Genomic DNA, 16,613 nt, shown 5'->3' on the forward strand with positions numbered 1-16,613 from the left:
ATAACTCTTCAACTATTTCTCCTTGTTCATGGGTGTCGGATACTGTAGCAACGCATCATGTTTGTTGTGTTTTAGATTTTTTTCATCAATTCCACACCAATTTCAAATTCTTCTGTTATGTTACCAAATGGCCATTCTGTTAGCATAGCATGTATAGGATCTATTCAACTAATGGATTCCATTGTTCTCGCCAATGTTTTGTTCATTCCCAATTTTCATTTCAATCTACTTTATGTTAGTTCCCTAACACATCAACACTCTATTTCCATTAATTTTTCTTTAGTGTACTCTTTAGGACCTCTCACAGGGGAGGATGATTGGGATGGGTAATCGTGTCGATAACCTCTACATTTTGAATCCAAACAATTTGTCTCAGCATTTTCTTGTTTCTCTAGCATTTGTAATAATGTCACATTGACTTAAAAGGAATTATGTCACTTTCATTTAGGTCATCCATCAAATTTAAAACTTCAAATTTTGAAGAATGAATTGAAATTTTCACAAATCTTTAGTGATTCTTTGCCTTTCAATGTTTGTCCTCTTGCTAAACAAAAGCATTTACCATTTGTTTCATCATATTCTTTGTTTGATTAGCCTTTCAATCTTGTGCATGTGATATATGGGGTCCTTTTACCCCATAAATTATAGAAGGGCATTGTTATTTTTTTACCATTGTGGATGATAACACTTGTTTTAATTAGATCTATTTGTTGAAACAAAAATCCGATGTTCTAAGCATTTTTCCTGATTTTTACACTCATAAACAGACAATTTGGTGCTAAAATTAAATCTATGAAAACTGATAATGCCCCTAAATTAGCCTTTATATAGATTATTTTTTTCATTCCAAAGACATTAATTCTTTTCATTCTTGTGTGGACACACCACAACAAAACTCTATGGTAGAATGCAAGCACCAACATTTTTTAAACATTGCTAGAGCCTTGCATTTTCAATCAAATGTGCCTTGGATGTAAATGTTAAACTTACTCAAGATGATAGAGAACTTCTTGATGATCCTTTGCAATACAGGCGTATAATTAGAAAGTAATTGTACTTGACAATCACTCGACCGGACCTATGTTATGCAATGAATCGCTTGAGCCAATTTTTGGCTAAATCAAGGGTACTACACTCACAAGTTGTTGTTCATGTTTTGCAATATATAAAGAACACATTTGGCCAAGGTCTTTTTTTATCCTACTTCAACTTCATTGCAGCTAAAGGCTTTTGTAGATGCTAACTGGAGTACTTGTCCTCATAGTAGAAAATCAATAAGTGGTTATTGTGTGTTTTCTTGGAGACTCATTCATTTCTTGGAAATCCAAGAAACAACACACAATTTCGAGATCATTAGCTCAAGCCAAGGACCATTCAATGGCAAGTGCAACTTGTGAGGTAGTGTGGCTGCTTTCTCTTCTCAAGGATCTCGGTGTAAATCATGATAGACCTGTAATATTGTTTTGTGACAATGAAGCTGCCTTAACATTGCAGCTAATCAAGTTTTTTCACAAAAGAACCAAGCACATTGAGATTGATTGCCATTTGATATGAGAGAAAATTCAAAAAGGAACATTGAAGACTATGCATGTTGCTTCATAACACCAAATAGCGGACTTGTTGACAAAGCCCCTGTTTCTAGCTCAGTTCACTCTTCTACTAAGCAAGATGAGTGTTCATAATATACACACTCCATCTTGAGGAGGAGTATTAAAGTTGAGTGCCTTTTTGTAAATAAATAAAAAAATGAAGAAATTAGTTAGAGAATTTTTTTTTGCTTTTGTGTTTTTTTTTTTTTTTTTTTTTTTTTCTGTTATGCTTAGTGAGTTGGATTTAGGTTAATGTGCAATCTGTCTCCAGCCCCAAATATATGCTTGTCGTTCCCCTCTTTCCTGGAATAGAGAACAGAGTACTAAACAAATTTTGCATTTTCTTCCCCTTTTTGTAAAACTTCCTTGTCCTTAGAAGCAAAAGATGAGATATAACATAATAATAAAAATGTTTTTCTCTAAATATAGATATAATGATGGACAGTATGTATGAGTTAATTTAATGTTCATTTCTCATTTTTTCTGTTATTGGATCTAATTTAATGAACAGAGTACTCATTTTTTCTATTAATTTAATGTTATTGTATCAGTATTTTCAAAGTGTTCAATCCTTGTATTTTGCTTGATTTGGCTATGAATTTGGAATTCACTAGGAACAAAGATAGAAATTTCTTCTGTAACTGGTTTCAGAACTCTTCATTATAGTAGAGTTATAGGATTAGAATAGAGTTATAGGAAGATGTTGAGTGAGTGACTCACGAGGAATTGGATCAGTGATCATGACCAGGTAAAGCAGATTGAGGAATCATCATTTGAGGACTATGTCTCTGCTGCTGTGATAATGGTTCAATTTAATTGTTTATTACAGGTTCATATAGAAGATTGTGGAGATCATTCATGTACGAGGAGCTTAAGGTAAGGATTTTTGTTTGTTTCATTATTAATGTCACCAACAAGTCCTCAATCTGTTTAACTTTTGGTTCTAATTGGAACAAAATGAAATTGTCATTTTCAACTTTAGTTAAATTAATGTATCACTTGCCCCAATTCCAATATTGGGTTCTTTTTACAGTTAGCGCAAATTGCAGTTACAATGATCGGTAGTGCTATTTTTAGAGGAAGTTACCCCAGGCAACCTGAGAATTTGATGAGACTCTGAGTGTAGAAAGGTATATGATAACAGTGAGTTGTTTTGCTCTTGGTTTTTGCACTTTCTCTAGACTACTTTTGCACTTCCTTAATATGTACTTTTCAATGAAAAAGAGAATAAAGAAAGACTAAGGTGGTGTTTGTTTTTTTGGTTTTTTACTGAAAGCAATTTGTTTTCAGAATTTAGGTTGTTTGTTTTTCTACTTTTTCATGACTTATTATAGACTTTTTACTAAATAGAAAAAACCAAAATATATAGTTTTTTTAAATATAAAAAATAACATATTGGTTTTTCTTTACTTTTTAATACTTAATAGAAATAAAATACTATAAAAACAACCAACTTAATATTTAACACTATTAAATATTAAGGTTTTATTTAGAATTAAGTAAAAAAACAAACACCACCTAAGAAAAAAAAAGTTTCCCTTAGGTTCCCTTTTCATATTCAAAACCAAAAAAAGGCCAATATTGTTGTTTGTCTTGGATCAATACAACAACAATAATATTGTGTGTTTGCTTAGCATTATATATTTTACCTCTTAAAGTTTAACACATTTTGTTTATTTATTTGTTTATATATTATCATGATGTTATTAGTGTCATGACAATTGCAAACATCATAGATAATAGAACTATTGTGTAGTTTTTCTTTGGAGCATCCTTATTTTGGATAGATTTGCTACTCTATAATAGAAATAAAATCATCCAATCCAGCCAAGTCAACTTTGGAGGGCTGCAAATAATCAAAAGACCCAAATAATCAAGAGAAATTTAAAGACGTTCTTTGACTCATTCATTTAATTCAAAGTTTATGCCGTGTCTATCATGCAATTTCTATCGTCCCTATCATGGTGACCACTTTTTTTTCCATCATTTTTAAAATATTTTTTTTCATGTCAAGGTAACTTATCAAGAAAAAATTTGCATTGCATTGCCTTGACTTCAACTTTATGTTTTATTCCCTATGACCCCAAAAAAATCACTTCAAAACATATAGAATCTCTTAAAAATCATATTGTAGTTATAATGGTTGTAACCTTTTCTTTCCCTTTATTTTAAGAGCTATTTGAAAGTGTGTTTTAGATTTTATTTGACTTAATGAACATTTCATCTATTCTTTTCTTAGAGAACGTTGTAGACACCAAAATTTGCCCCAATTTTTTTTTACATTAATTTTGAACTCAATTTTATCAATAAATTTCAAACCGGATTATATTTTAATTATTTTTGACTCATTTACCTTTTAATTCTTAGTTTTTATTATTTTGTAAATTATTTTATTTTATTTTTATTTGTTATTATTATTATATTATATTATATTTTAATATTTTTATTTTTATTTTTATTTATTTATTTATTTTCTCTCTCCTCTCTCCTCTCTCCTCCTCTTTCTTCTCATCCCAACCACCCCACCCACTCTCTCTCTCTCTCATACCCCTCATCGGACGGCCATACCCCTATTCCCCTATTGGTTTATTATTATTATTATTTCCCCCTTCATTCTTCCTTCTTCTTATTCTCCCTTTCTTTTTGTAGTTTTTTTCCCCCTTATTTTTTTTTCCTCCACGCGGCCGGTTGCCCCCATCTCCCCAACTTCTCTCCATTTCTCAACTCTTCCCCTCATTTTTTTTCCTCCATAGACGGCCACAACCGGCTTCCTCATTTCTTCTTCCATTTTTTTTCTTTTTTCATTTTTTTTCTTCCCCCCAAACGCACACACTAACCGATCTTACCATCTCATCTCTTCCATTTTTTTCTTTTTTCTTCTCCCCCCAACTCCCACATAGGCTTTCCGCATTTCTTTTCCTTTCCATTTCTCTCCTCTTTCCTTCCCATTTTCTCCTATTTTCTTCCTCCCATTTTTTATTTTTATTTTATTTTATTTTATTTCCCAAAAACCCGTCAACTCTCATTGTCGCTGATTGGACCACCGGTTAGTCTCCGTCGACGAGCCACTGTCACAATCATCTCCCACTTTTCCCCTATTTTCTTTCCCACATTGGCTCCAACATTAATTAAAAATTTAATTTAATTTAATTTAATTTAATTTTATTATTATTATTATTATTATTATTGTCATTATATTTATTTTTGTTTGATTTATGCAGTAGTGGTTTGGGTGTTTTGAGTTTGTTTAATTTATTTAGTTATTTACTTGTTAAATTGTGTTTGATTTTGATTGTGGATTTAAGATTACATATTAAATTAGGTTTGGATTACGAGATATTAAATTTAGGCCTAATGAGATTTATTTTAATTTATCATGTTTTGGGTTTGATTAATTGAACTTATATTTTGGCTATTAATTTGGAAACTTTAGATAAGAATCTATGATATGTGATATATTTTTGTTGGGTTATATTTGCTAATTTGGACTCTTTTTTTTTTAATTGGTGAAATTTACTAAACTAATTTGAAGTTTGGATTTGGGCTTAAATACCTATTGCGAATTTTATATATTTCTAGATATTTACATTTGTGTTATTTTTGTTTTTGTATGGACCTATTCTGTAATTCTGTTGGCTGAGTACGAATTTATGACACGTGGAGTATGAAATTTTATGGAAAAAAGTGAGATTAAAAAAGTTGTAAAAAGACATTGAGCTTGTTGTAAGTTTATTTGGGTACATATTTTATTTCTCACTTTTATTTAGTTTTATTTTTATTAGTTCTTGTAAATATTCGTTTGTATATATTTATTAAGTGTGTACAGCATTGGATATCAAATAAATTAGAAATTTTGTTTAAATAAGATGAATAATTCAGTAAATATGTTTTAATAAAATAATAATTTTAAAATATTCTTTTTAATAAAATAATTATTTTATTAATAAAATTCAGAAAAATGCATTTAGAAAAATCTAAAAGAATTGTTTTTAATAAAATTTGAAAAATTGTTTTTAACAAAATTGTCCAAAACTTTCTTTATTTAATAAAAATTGTTTTCTAAATAAAGGTGTCCCAAAAATTAATTTTTGATAAAATTGTTAAAAAAAATGTTTTTTTTAATGAATTCTCTTTCCTTAATTAAAATGGAATTAAAAGTTTTTTTTATAAAAAAAATAGATGATTTAATTTTTTTTCTTTTTAATTAAAATTCCTTTTGCAAATAAAGTCATCTCTTTTTAAATAATTTGTATAAATCACTTTTCTTAAATGAAAAAAAAAAACAAAATACTTTTGTAAATAAAATTGTAAAAATTCATTCATTTTTTTGTAAAAGCAAGTAAAATAATTTTTGTTGCCAAATTGAATTTTTGTAATAAATTCTTTTGATACAATAAGTGTAAATAACTTTTTTGAAAATTGAATACAAATGAAGTTGAGAAAATAAATTAACTTTTTTTTGTAAATAAATAAATTGAAATCATTAATTGAAAATTGTTTTTTTTTTTAAAATTCTTTGAAATTTCTTGAAAACTGATTCTCTTAAAATATATTTTTTTAGTTCAATAAATCATTTTGCATTATTCTCTTGTCATTTATTTTGCGTATTCATGTAATTAGATTTTATCATTATTTTTATGTATATTGATTTTTATCATGACTTGTATATACTCATTTGCATAATTATTTTTCTTGGTATCCATAATTAATTAATTAATTGTCACAATTCCCTTAATTCGTTAAGTAAAGGTCTTACGTATACAGGCTTAGAGCGGTGCTATGGCTCACCACCATTCCTTTCCAATAAGTAACCTGACCCCTGACCAAGACTCAGTTTTTCACAGACCTGTTTTTCCTTTAAGAGTCACACTTAGGGTTTTTATTTCTTATTTTGTTTTTCCCTTAAAAAATAAAACAAAAATAAGTGATGACTAAGTCTTTTTTGAAAAAAAAAAAAATCAAATTTTCACCTAATAAATAAAAAAGAGATTAAAAAAAAATTCTAAGCCAAAAGTGATCTCAAAGCTTCTCCAATGCCTTACCTATTTAGTTATCTTGCTGAGACATGACCATGGAACTTGGGTACCAATTAAGGCAGGTGATTAGACATGATTATTGATGAGTAATAACCAACAAAAGTTTTAGAACACTCAATACTTTATTTTCATTAAATTAGTAAAGCTATATGTTTGGTTCTTAAAAAATTAAAAAATTTAAAAAAAAAATGCAAAAGAAAGGATTTAGAGAGGAAAGTAAAAAAGAAGAAAAAAAAGGGCCTATAATTAATTTTTTTTTTCATGCTACTTCAAACATAATCTATATATTTTATCAATTTGAGATAAAAATTAAATAATTTAAAAAATCATAAGTTTCTAACTAATTCTAATTATAATTTATTTTTTTTCATGTATTAACATCAAACATGAGAAAATTTTGCTTATATTGTTTTTTTTTTCTTTTAGTACTTTATTGGAACAAAACATAGATTAAAAGATTCTAAGATTGTCTTAAAATGGTATTTGTAGGTCCATATTTTTAGAATCCAGTTCAACTTAATTACTTTATGATCCATGAATTATTTGGAGGAATTTGAAAATTAACTTCAGTATCATAAACTAAAAGCTCTATTGCCATCACTTAATTTGCCTGCTCCATGGAGTTGAAAAGCCTTCTATTTTTAGTCTATGCTTAACACCAACTCAAGTCAAAGTCATGTTAATTTTTAACAAAGTGGAAAAGGACTTGGTTGCTATCTTGACTTAACCTTCAATTTTCAATGGGAACTAATGAGTTGTGGGGCATGGAGTAGTAGTTTTCTACATCTTAGTGGCGGCATGGACCAACTGGAGACCTATCATATTTTTTCACATGACCCCTACACATCTTCTTTGATGAAGTCCAACATGCCAATATCACTTTCCTCTCACAAAAGCCATGTTACTATATTCTATTTATCTTCATGGAGATAAAATAGTATATTACAATCCATAGTAGTTATAGAACATAAAATTATAAGTAGTTTTAACCATATCAAACTACTCATTGAATTGAAAAAGTCACCCATTTATGATTCAGTAATCAGATCGATGGCTGACCTACGATCAAAACAATGAGATCATAAATATATAATTTATATATCATTAAAATTAAAATAACTATTAGAAAGTAGTAAATATATAAATAATTAAACAAATTAAATACATTTTATCATTAATAAGAATGACATATAGATTAATTAAATTATTAACACTTGTAATTTTATTAAAAATTTAGCTTATATCGATTAAGATTTTGTTATTTAAATTGGGTTAGATTTCAATAGCTAAATATTATTTTGTTATTTAAAAAATTATTAGTTCTTTTATTTATATTATTTTCATATTTACTATCTCATAATATATATAAATATTTATATTCATTTTGAAGTTTTGAAATAATCTATATATAATAAAGGATGGGTTTGAACCTAAGATGTGCACCTCTATGGTGTTTTTGCAAAAATTATAAAATGTTTGAAGTGGTCCCACAAGTAGAAGAAGAAAAACTAGTCTTTAAAAGACATCTATGGATTCACGTTTTTCATGTGTGCTTCGATTCGATGGAGAGACTCGTTTTATTGTGAAAAAAATGATTATTTGAAAACCGTTTTCAAGTTTTTAGAGTCGTCACTTATTTTATTTAATTTTTAAAAAGGGAAATAGGAAAAAAATAGTAATCTAAGAATAGGTTCAAGGGTTAGGTTATCTATAGAAAATGTGTAAAATAAGTTGTAGCATCTTTGTAAGGCCATATACTTACAGTCCACTAAGTAAGTAGAATAAATTATGGTAATTAAATAATCGATTATGGATACCCAAAAAAAAATAACACAAATATAAAACAAATCATGGTTAAAGTCATATTAAAAGACTATACAAAATAAATGATAAAAAAAAAAAATTGCACAAGTTGATTTATTAAACTAATTAGAAACATGAATTTAATTATTTCCAAATTCAAAAAATAAAAAAAAAGTTTATTTGCATAAAAAAAATATTTTTCCAATTTCTTAATTCAATTTGTTTTATTCACAAAGTAAATTTTTATTTTTATTGTATTTACAAATAATGCTTCAAAGTATTCTATTTACAAGGAAATGATAATGATTTTTTCATTTAAAAATGATTTTTACAACTTTTATTTAAAAACAGATTACAAAATCATAGTTATTATGATACAATCTTATTAATAGAAAATAAAAAAGCAAAAAGATTTTTTAATTTTATGATGAAGACATTCTGATACAATTTTATCTACTGAAAAAGTGATTTTTGTTACTTTAATTAAAACACATTCTTAACATGGGAAGAGTTTACAAATTTATTTAAAAATAAGGTTTTGCCATTTTATTTTATTTTTTAAAAAAGAAAAAAATAGATTTTTTATTTTTTATTAAAAAAAAGTATGCTTTTAAGGTTCTATTTAAAAAAAAATTACAGTTTTATAAAATAAAAGAAAATAACTTATACAGTTTATTTTTTACAATTATAAAATTACAATTTTATTTAAAAGATTTGCACAGTTTTATTTAGAAAATATATTACCATTTTATTTAGAAAAAAATACCTCGATTCTTATTTAGGAAAAAAAAAAACCAATTCAATTTACCGAAGAAGGAAAAATCAATTAATTAAACAAAAAAAATCGATTATTCTTCTGGAAAACAAAAGTTCAAATTTTAAATAAAAATTATTAAAAATATTATAAAAATTATTTTAAAAAATGAAAAATGAATGAGAGATAGAATCTCATAAGTGGGAATGGTAGACTAACGAGGCCCATGTAGCGTGTTGTGGTGAATAATAAACTAAATAAATAGGTAAAAATATAAATTTTGAAGTAGAAGTGAGAGAATAAGCAACTTGGAGAGTGAAAAATGGGAGTGTAGGTGAGAATGGAAGAGCGGTGGGTCTCACACCATAAGATATGGTGAATAATAAATGAATGAATAATAAAATTAACAAATAAAAAAATAAAAATAAAAGTAATAGGAAACAAATAAAATAGAATTAAAATAAATAAATACAAGTCTAATAAATAAAAAAAGAAAAAAAACAACTTAAAGGCTTAAAGAAAAATTTTGAGTCTACAATATCTTTATGCATGACAGCACAAGAAGCGCAAAAAGGGTATACATTCATCGCGATTTTGCAAACAAAAAAAAAAATGAGAAAAAAAAGTAACAAAATGAAAATGAAACAAAAAATACAAAAAAAAAAAAAAAAAAAAAAAAACTATGTGCACATGATCCATGGAGTGAGGCCACTTGATTCATATAAGTTAGCATAGAAAATTATCTATAATGAATGGAACAATTAAAAATTATCAAGACATCAAATAAATCATGGTCAAATTTTCTGTTTTAGGAGATAACTTGTCTTAAAATCATTTAATCAAGAGTCCATTCATTTTCTTTTTGGCAAAAATACCTTTAAAATACCCTTTTTTTTAAAAAAAAGAAAAAGAAAAAAAAAAGGTTGTTTTTCTTGCTTTCTTTATTAATGATATCATCTTGTAAGTGTTGGTTGCAAAGTCATTGATACATACACTAAAATATAATTTTTATTTTAACTAATTCTTGGTAATCCAATATGATGATACTTGTAATCATAGTAGAATAATACTATTATTATAATGTTGAGAGTTCCTTTGAGAAAAGATAATTAGGATTTCATATAATTTAATTTTACTTGATATAGAGGTGACTACTTAGATGGTTAAGTTAAAATCTTAAACATTCAAAACGTTTTATAGCTTAATATTTTGTAAACTCATACATACACCGAGCACATCATACCTTAGTAATGTCTTGATAGAGAGAATGACTTATAAGTCTTGGGTATAGGCATATGCTAGAGGGTTATGCAAAACGCAACGTTTAAGTAATATAAAATAGATGTTTAAAGTTAGGCATTTGAACTTGTTCTAGATAGCTTAAGGTGAAACCTAAGGGATTAGTGGCCTTAAGTAATATAAATTTTGATGAATTCAATGCTTCACGATTTTAAATTATTATTATTATTATTTATTTGTAACAAAATAAATCAATTATGCTTTTATAAGATATTAATATCCATATTTTAAAAATATTTTAAAAAATATATAATTTATCATTTTATTATAATATTGCTATTCATATTTTATTAAAAATATTTATTTTTTAATTTATTTGTAACTATAAAATTATTTTTTATTTTTAATAAGATTTGAATTAAATTTATTTTATACCATATGAATTGATTTTACAATTTGTTCTTTTACAAAATCAAAATAAAAATTTATTTTTGAAAACAACTTATCCAAAAAAGTTATTGAATTTTATTTTTTGAAAAATATTTTTAAAAATAACTTATACTAGAGAATCAAAATACATCATCCTAAGGATCAATTGAAATCCCATTTATAAGTGGGATTTCATTTCCTTTGGAATTATTCTTAATTTTATTCCTATTGTTATTTTTAAGTTATCCAGACATGAGAATGGATGAGAAAGGAATGAGATGCTCATTCCCACTCTTCAATCCCACATAGCAAACATACCCTAAGTGTTTACTTGCTTCTATTTGTAGTATATGATATAAGTTTCATCCTTAATTGCCTACCATTTATTTATTTTTATAGTAATTATCATAAATACAATATTTTTCTTGTTTTCTTCTTTATAAATTGATTTTTGAGATTGACATCTCATTTTAACATATATTATTGTTGTGTTTATTGAATATCTAGACTCATGTCATAACATCTCATTTGAGATTGCCATATCAATCCCTCAAATTACTGCTTGGGGTTCATGGCATTGCCACACCCAAAATCTAAATTTGAAGAAGAAAACCATGGAGAGACTATGAGTAACTTCTTTGGCTTCATTCTCCGTATTATTATAAATACTAGATATTAATTATTCCAAATTACAGGTCCACAACTTAATTTTTTTTTTTTTTTAGTGGCAGTTATATATATGCATACCTAAAACCAATATATTAATTAATTACTTATGAATAAATTAGAAAGCCAAGTATCTTTTCTATTGCAACTATGATGAAATTCACTTCCAAAGCTTAAAATGATACATAAAGCATATAGAGGTCTACAAACAAAACTTATCGCCTTCGTGGGTGGTTTTTGACATAGGTTGCTCTTCCTCTCAACAACCATTTAACAATTTTTTCCACAAAATCAAAGTAGGTATCACACCAAGATTTCCTTATTGCCAAAACAAAGAATGGAACTAAAATACCCACCGCAAATCCCAAGCCAACGCTCAAGTAAAACCATTGATCAATATAACCACCATCATTTTTGTCCTCAACAACACTTTGCTTTTTACCTTGGCATTTTATGATTAGTGGAGTTCCACAAAGATCAGGATTTCCAACAAAGGTCAACTCAGTGAAAGTTGTCATATGCCCTATAAAAGGGATCTTACCAGAGAAATTGTTATTTGATAGATTCAAAGAACCCAAGAATGATAATAAGGACATGCTTGAAGGAATGGTGCCGAAAAGCTTATTACTTGATAGATCAAGAGATGACAGTTGACGTAACATTGAAATGTTTTCTGGAATTTGACCAGTGATGAGATTCCTAGACAAGTTCAGAACCACCAAACCGGATAATTTTGTTATTCCTTGGGGAAACTCTCCACTTAAATTATTGTCAGATAGGTCTATGCCTACCACAAGAGAAAGAGTCCTAGTGTATTCAAGACTTTGGCCTTTTGCAATCACAACCAACCGTTCTTCATGCAAGGAGCTGGTCCCATCGACATACAATGGATATATATTCATGTTATACTCCTGAGCCATTGCTTTAAGCTCAACCAAAGTGACTGGAATTTCACCCATCAAACTGTTTTGCGCAATGTCTAAAACATGCAAGGAGCTCAAATTTGAAAGTTGAGAGGGAAGTCTTCCAGAAAACACATTTGACCTCAAACTGAGTATTACAAGATTTCCGAAAGCAACTCCAATCCATGCAGGAACTTGGCCTGATAATTTATTGTAACTGAGATCAAGGACTTCCAAACTTGTTAAATTTTGGAAAGACGAGGGAAGCTCTCCTAAAAGCTTGTTGTGGTTCAGATGTAGTGATTGAAGCAATTGTAACTGACCCAACGACTTTGGTGTCATCCCAGACAAATTGTTCTTTCCAAGGTCTATAACAATTAGGCTAGAGCAATTATTTATGGTAGAAGGAATGCTTCCAGACAAATTATTCCTTGAAAGATCAATGACTTGCAGAGAGGTGATGTGTCCTATGGAATCTGGGATGGTCCCTGTTATTTGATTACTCGAAAGAGAAAGGAAAAACAATTTGGGTAGGGACTCACCTATGTTTGATGGGATGACTCCTGTTATTTGATTTTCCGAAAGAAAAAGGAAATGCAAGTCTAACATGGATTCACCTTTACTCAGTGGGATAGGGCCAGAAAATTTATTATGGGAGAGATCTAGAAAATAGACCCCTTTGATTGAAAAAGGAATAGGTCCCTCAAAGAGGTTGTAACTAAAATCAATATATGCCAGATTGCCAAAAGAAAAATTTAATGAATTTGGTAACTGACCTTGTAACTGATTGAAATATAGACTAATGTACAACAGATTAAAAGAAATATTCCAAAACCAATTTGGAATAGAACTTGAAATGCTGGCATTTGAGAAACGAAGATACCGGAGGTTCTTTTGAGATTGAAGCCAAGCTGGAAATGAAAGACCTAAGTGGCATGAACCCATAGAAAGAGCTCTCACTTGGAAGGGAGGAACCCAATTGGAACTAACATTCAAACTGAAAGTATTGAAGTTCAGGTTTAGTTCCTCTAACTTACTTAGCTTCCAAAAATGTTGTTCAGAGAGAGTTCCACTCAGTTGATTGGAAGAAACATCCAAGAAATGTAATTGAGAAAGTTGTCCAATACTATATGGGAGACTTCCATTCAGCACATTTCCTTCAAGATTCATATACTCCAATTGTTGCAATGTCCCTAAAGACGTAGGGATGGAACCTTCAAATTTGTTGTCAGATAAATGAAGTTCCCTAAGTTCTTGAAGCTCACCCAACCAGTTTGGCAATTTTCCCATCAATTGACTCTCGTCCAAGTATAACTTCCTCAAATTAGGCAGAGGACTTTTAGAATTGCAGGTTTCAATTCCTTTGATAATCTCAGGTAAACTTCCTTTCAAGTTATTAAGACTCAAATCCAGATATTTTAAGTTGCAAAAGTTTCCAATGGAGCTTGGAATTGAACCTGTCATGACCAAGAGTAAAAAAATATGTATTAATTAAAATTATGTAATGAAAAAAATAATATAAATATTAAATAACAAAACAATTTAATTCATGAACAAATATTTTAAAGAAATGGTAAGAAAAATTATGATTTCTCATGCATTGGTGAATAACAACTAGTTCTAACAACCATAAAATAAAGTAATTTATTTAGATGATGTAAGACTAGTAATAATTCAAACAAAGTCATAGTTTAGTGAGGGAAGATAAAAAAAATGAAAACATATACCAAAAGATTAAGAAATTAAAAAAAATGTTTTTCCGAACAATTATTTTATCTCCAAGTGGTTATTCTATTTTTTTTTTTTTTTTTACAAACTCCTAGAAAATGTGAATAGAAAATTATAGTGATGTAGAAAGTACCATTAAAATCAATAAAATGACATAGCAACATGGTTTATATCTATCTAAAACATATAGAGGATATGTTATAAATTGAAATACTCTAAATGAGTTGGGGAGTGATAAAAAAATATTATCACTCAAATCTAAATATTTTAGAGACTTTAATTTTATCAATCTATCAAAGTAAAAACTCATATGACAACATATGTTTCCTATTTAGCATAGAATAGTAGCTTCTTCATTTGGATTTAGTCAATTCTCTTAATGATTAAAAACCACCCTAAGTTAATAGTTACTTATTATCCCCAAGAACAAAATAAATTTTAAAAATGAAAGCATGTCAAAATCTTATTATAGAAATGAATACATTCAAAAAATAATTAATATAATAAATGTATAAAAATGATATTCTTATTATTGACAATAATAAATAATAAATCACTAACCAACTAATTTAAAACAAAAAAATAGAGGTTAAGGATTTAAAAAAAAAAAAAATTTGTATTCCCATAAGATTCAATTCTTTTTCATGGCTAAGTAGTCAATTACTTACCTTTACACAAGAAATTGTTAAATAATATAGATACTTCATAAACAAAAATTATTAGACTATATGCTTTCTCTTAGATTAAAAAAAAAAAAACTAAATTTCCTTCTAAGAAATTTAAAATTCAAAATAATGTTTTAATAATAAGTAGAAATTTATTTCCAACATGTGAACAAAGTATAGCAATTATTTGATATTGTATACTAATACATAGTCAATAAGATCTTATATACACAATGATCAACTATATATATTTAACTACATATTAAACAAAGAAATATCAATTTTTATATTAACACAAGAAGCTTACCATGTAATTTATTATAACCCAAATTTAGAACTTCTATCTTTTTCCAACTCTTCCTCAATAGTTGAGAGATACTACTTCTGAGATTAAGATTCATAGATAGATCTAAGTATTGCAACTTAGGTAGCTCACCAAGACCAAGTGGAATCCTCCCATGTAATTGATTGTAGCTTATATCAATGGATCCAAGGTTGCTAACATTTAGAAGCCATTCAGGAAACACAAAATTGAATTGGTTAGAGCTTATACTTATAAGAAGCAGTGAAGTAAAATTAACAAAGCTTGGAGATGGAATTGATCCAATGAGGTTACACCTATCTAGATGCAACTCAGTTAAAGCTGGGAGCTTGTTTAGTACTTCAACCCATTGACTTCCTACCAATGCAAGGTCAACAGAATCCATATCAAGATACTTCAAGGAAACAAGACTAGCCATCCATTCAATATTGTCAACATATAGATCATTAGAATATCTAGAAGAAAGATCTAGATGTTGTAAGCTAGAAAGATTCCCTAAATTTGAAGGAATCACTCCACTAAACCCAGCATTGGATAAGTTTAGATATAGTAAATTCTTCAAAGACCCAAAAAACTGAGGAATAGGTATGGCATTGTATGAGTTGAAACTCAAATCTAGATATTTCAAGGATTTGAGTTTTATCAATGAAGGTCTAATTTCTCCACTCAAGCTCATAGAACTCCAATTCTCATATGCATCCTTATCCAAATAAGGGTTATGAAGATCAATTGAAATGACAAATCTTGTGCCATTTTCACAACTAATTCCCTGCCAATAGCAATAATTGCTTCCTTTCCACGATGAAAGCCGATTGTTGGGATCTTTGAGACCATTTTTGAAGTCGATAAGAGCCTCTTGTTCAGATTGTAGACTGCCATCAATATTGGTATGGCCATTGCAAGCAAGTATTGTTGTTATTAAATAGAGAATGGTCAAAATGAAACCAAAAATTGAAATTCTTTCCATGTAAATATTCAATTCTCTAGTAAGGAGCACCTGTAAAAATTGAATTCCAATATATAGTTAGTATTTTCTTTACTTGAATCAAAATTTTATTTCCAACATAAAAATTAAAAAAGTAACAAAAAAAATTAAAAGACAATTGCATCAATATAAAGAACTCATTTTAATATTTAACAAATTTCATTAGTCTATTATGATTAATTTAAGATCTATTGATACCATTCTTATATATATACTAAGAAAAACAATTGTAATCATCTCATAGATCAAGTTTACTTTGATCGACAATAACTAAAATCACCTACAAGAGAGTAAAAGCATTAGATAGAAAACCACATTAAAAATAATTTATCAATATTAGTGGAGTAGAACATCACCTGCTGAAACTTCTTTCTTGCTCTTTGGTTTTTTGCTTCAACACAAATATATAGAAGATGGTTTAAAGTGATGATAATGACAACCTCATTTTTCTTTTTCTTTTTTAGTATTATATGAGTTCTTGCCTTCATTATTAAA

The 16,613-nt window shown here is 27.9% G+C and overlaps 1 protein-coding gene across 1 annotated transcript; it reads right to left on the minus strand.

Annotated features, from left to right (window-relative positions):
- Positions 1–11,634: 11,634 nt before the first annotated feature.
- LOC100250169 (receptor-like protein EIX2) lies at positions 11,635–16,150 on the minus strand. The gene is made up of 2 exons (XM_010656811.3): positions 15,119–16,150; positions 11,635–13,875 (listed from the first exon to the last, which is right to left on the minus strand). Exons 1-2 carry the CDS (start codon positions 16,098–16,100, stop codon positions 11,732–11,734), a joined length of 3,126 nt encoding a protein of 1,041 aa, XP_010655113.1. The 5' UTR covers positions 16,101–16,150; the 3' UTR covers positions 11,635–11,731.
- Positions 16,151–16,613: the final 463 nt, after the last annotated feature.

The sequence above is a fragment of the Vitis vinifera genome, chromosome 9, assembly GCF_030704535.1.
Source record: "Vitis vinifera cultivar Pinot Noir 40024 chromosome 9, ASM3070453v1".
Lineage (NCBI taxonomy): Eukaryota > Viridiplantae > Streptophyta > Magnoliopsida > Vitales > Vitaceae > Vitis > Vitis vinifera.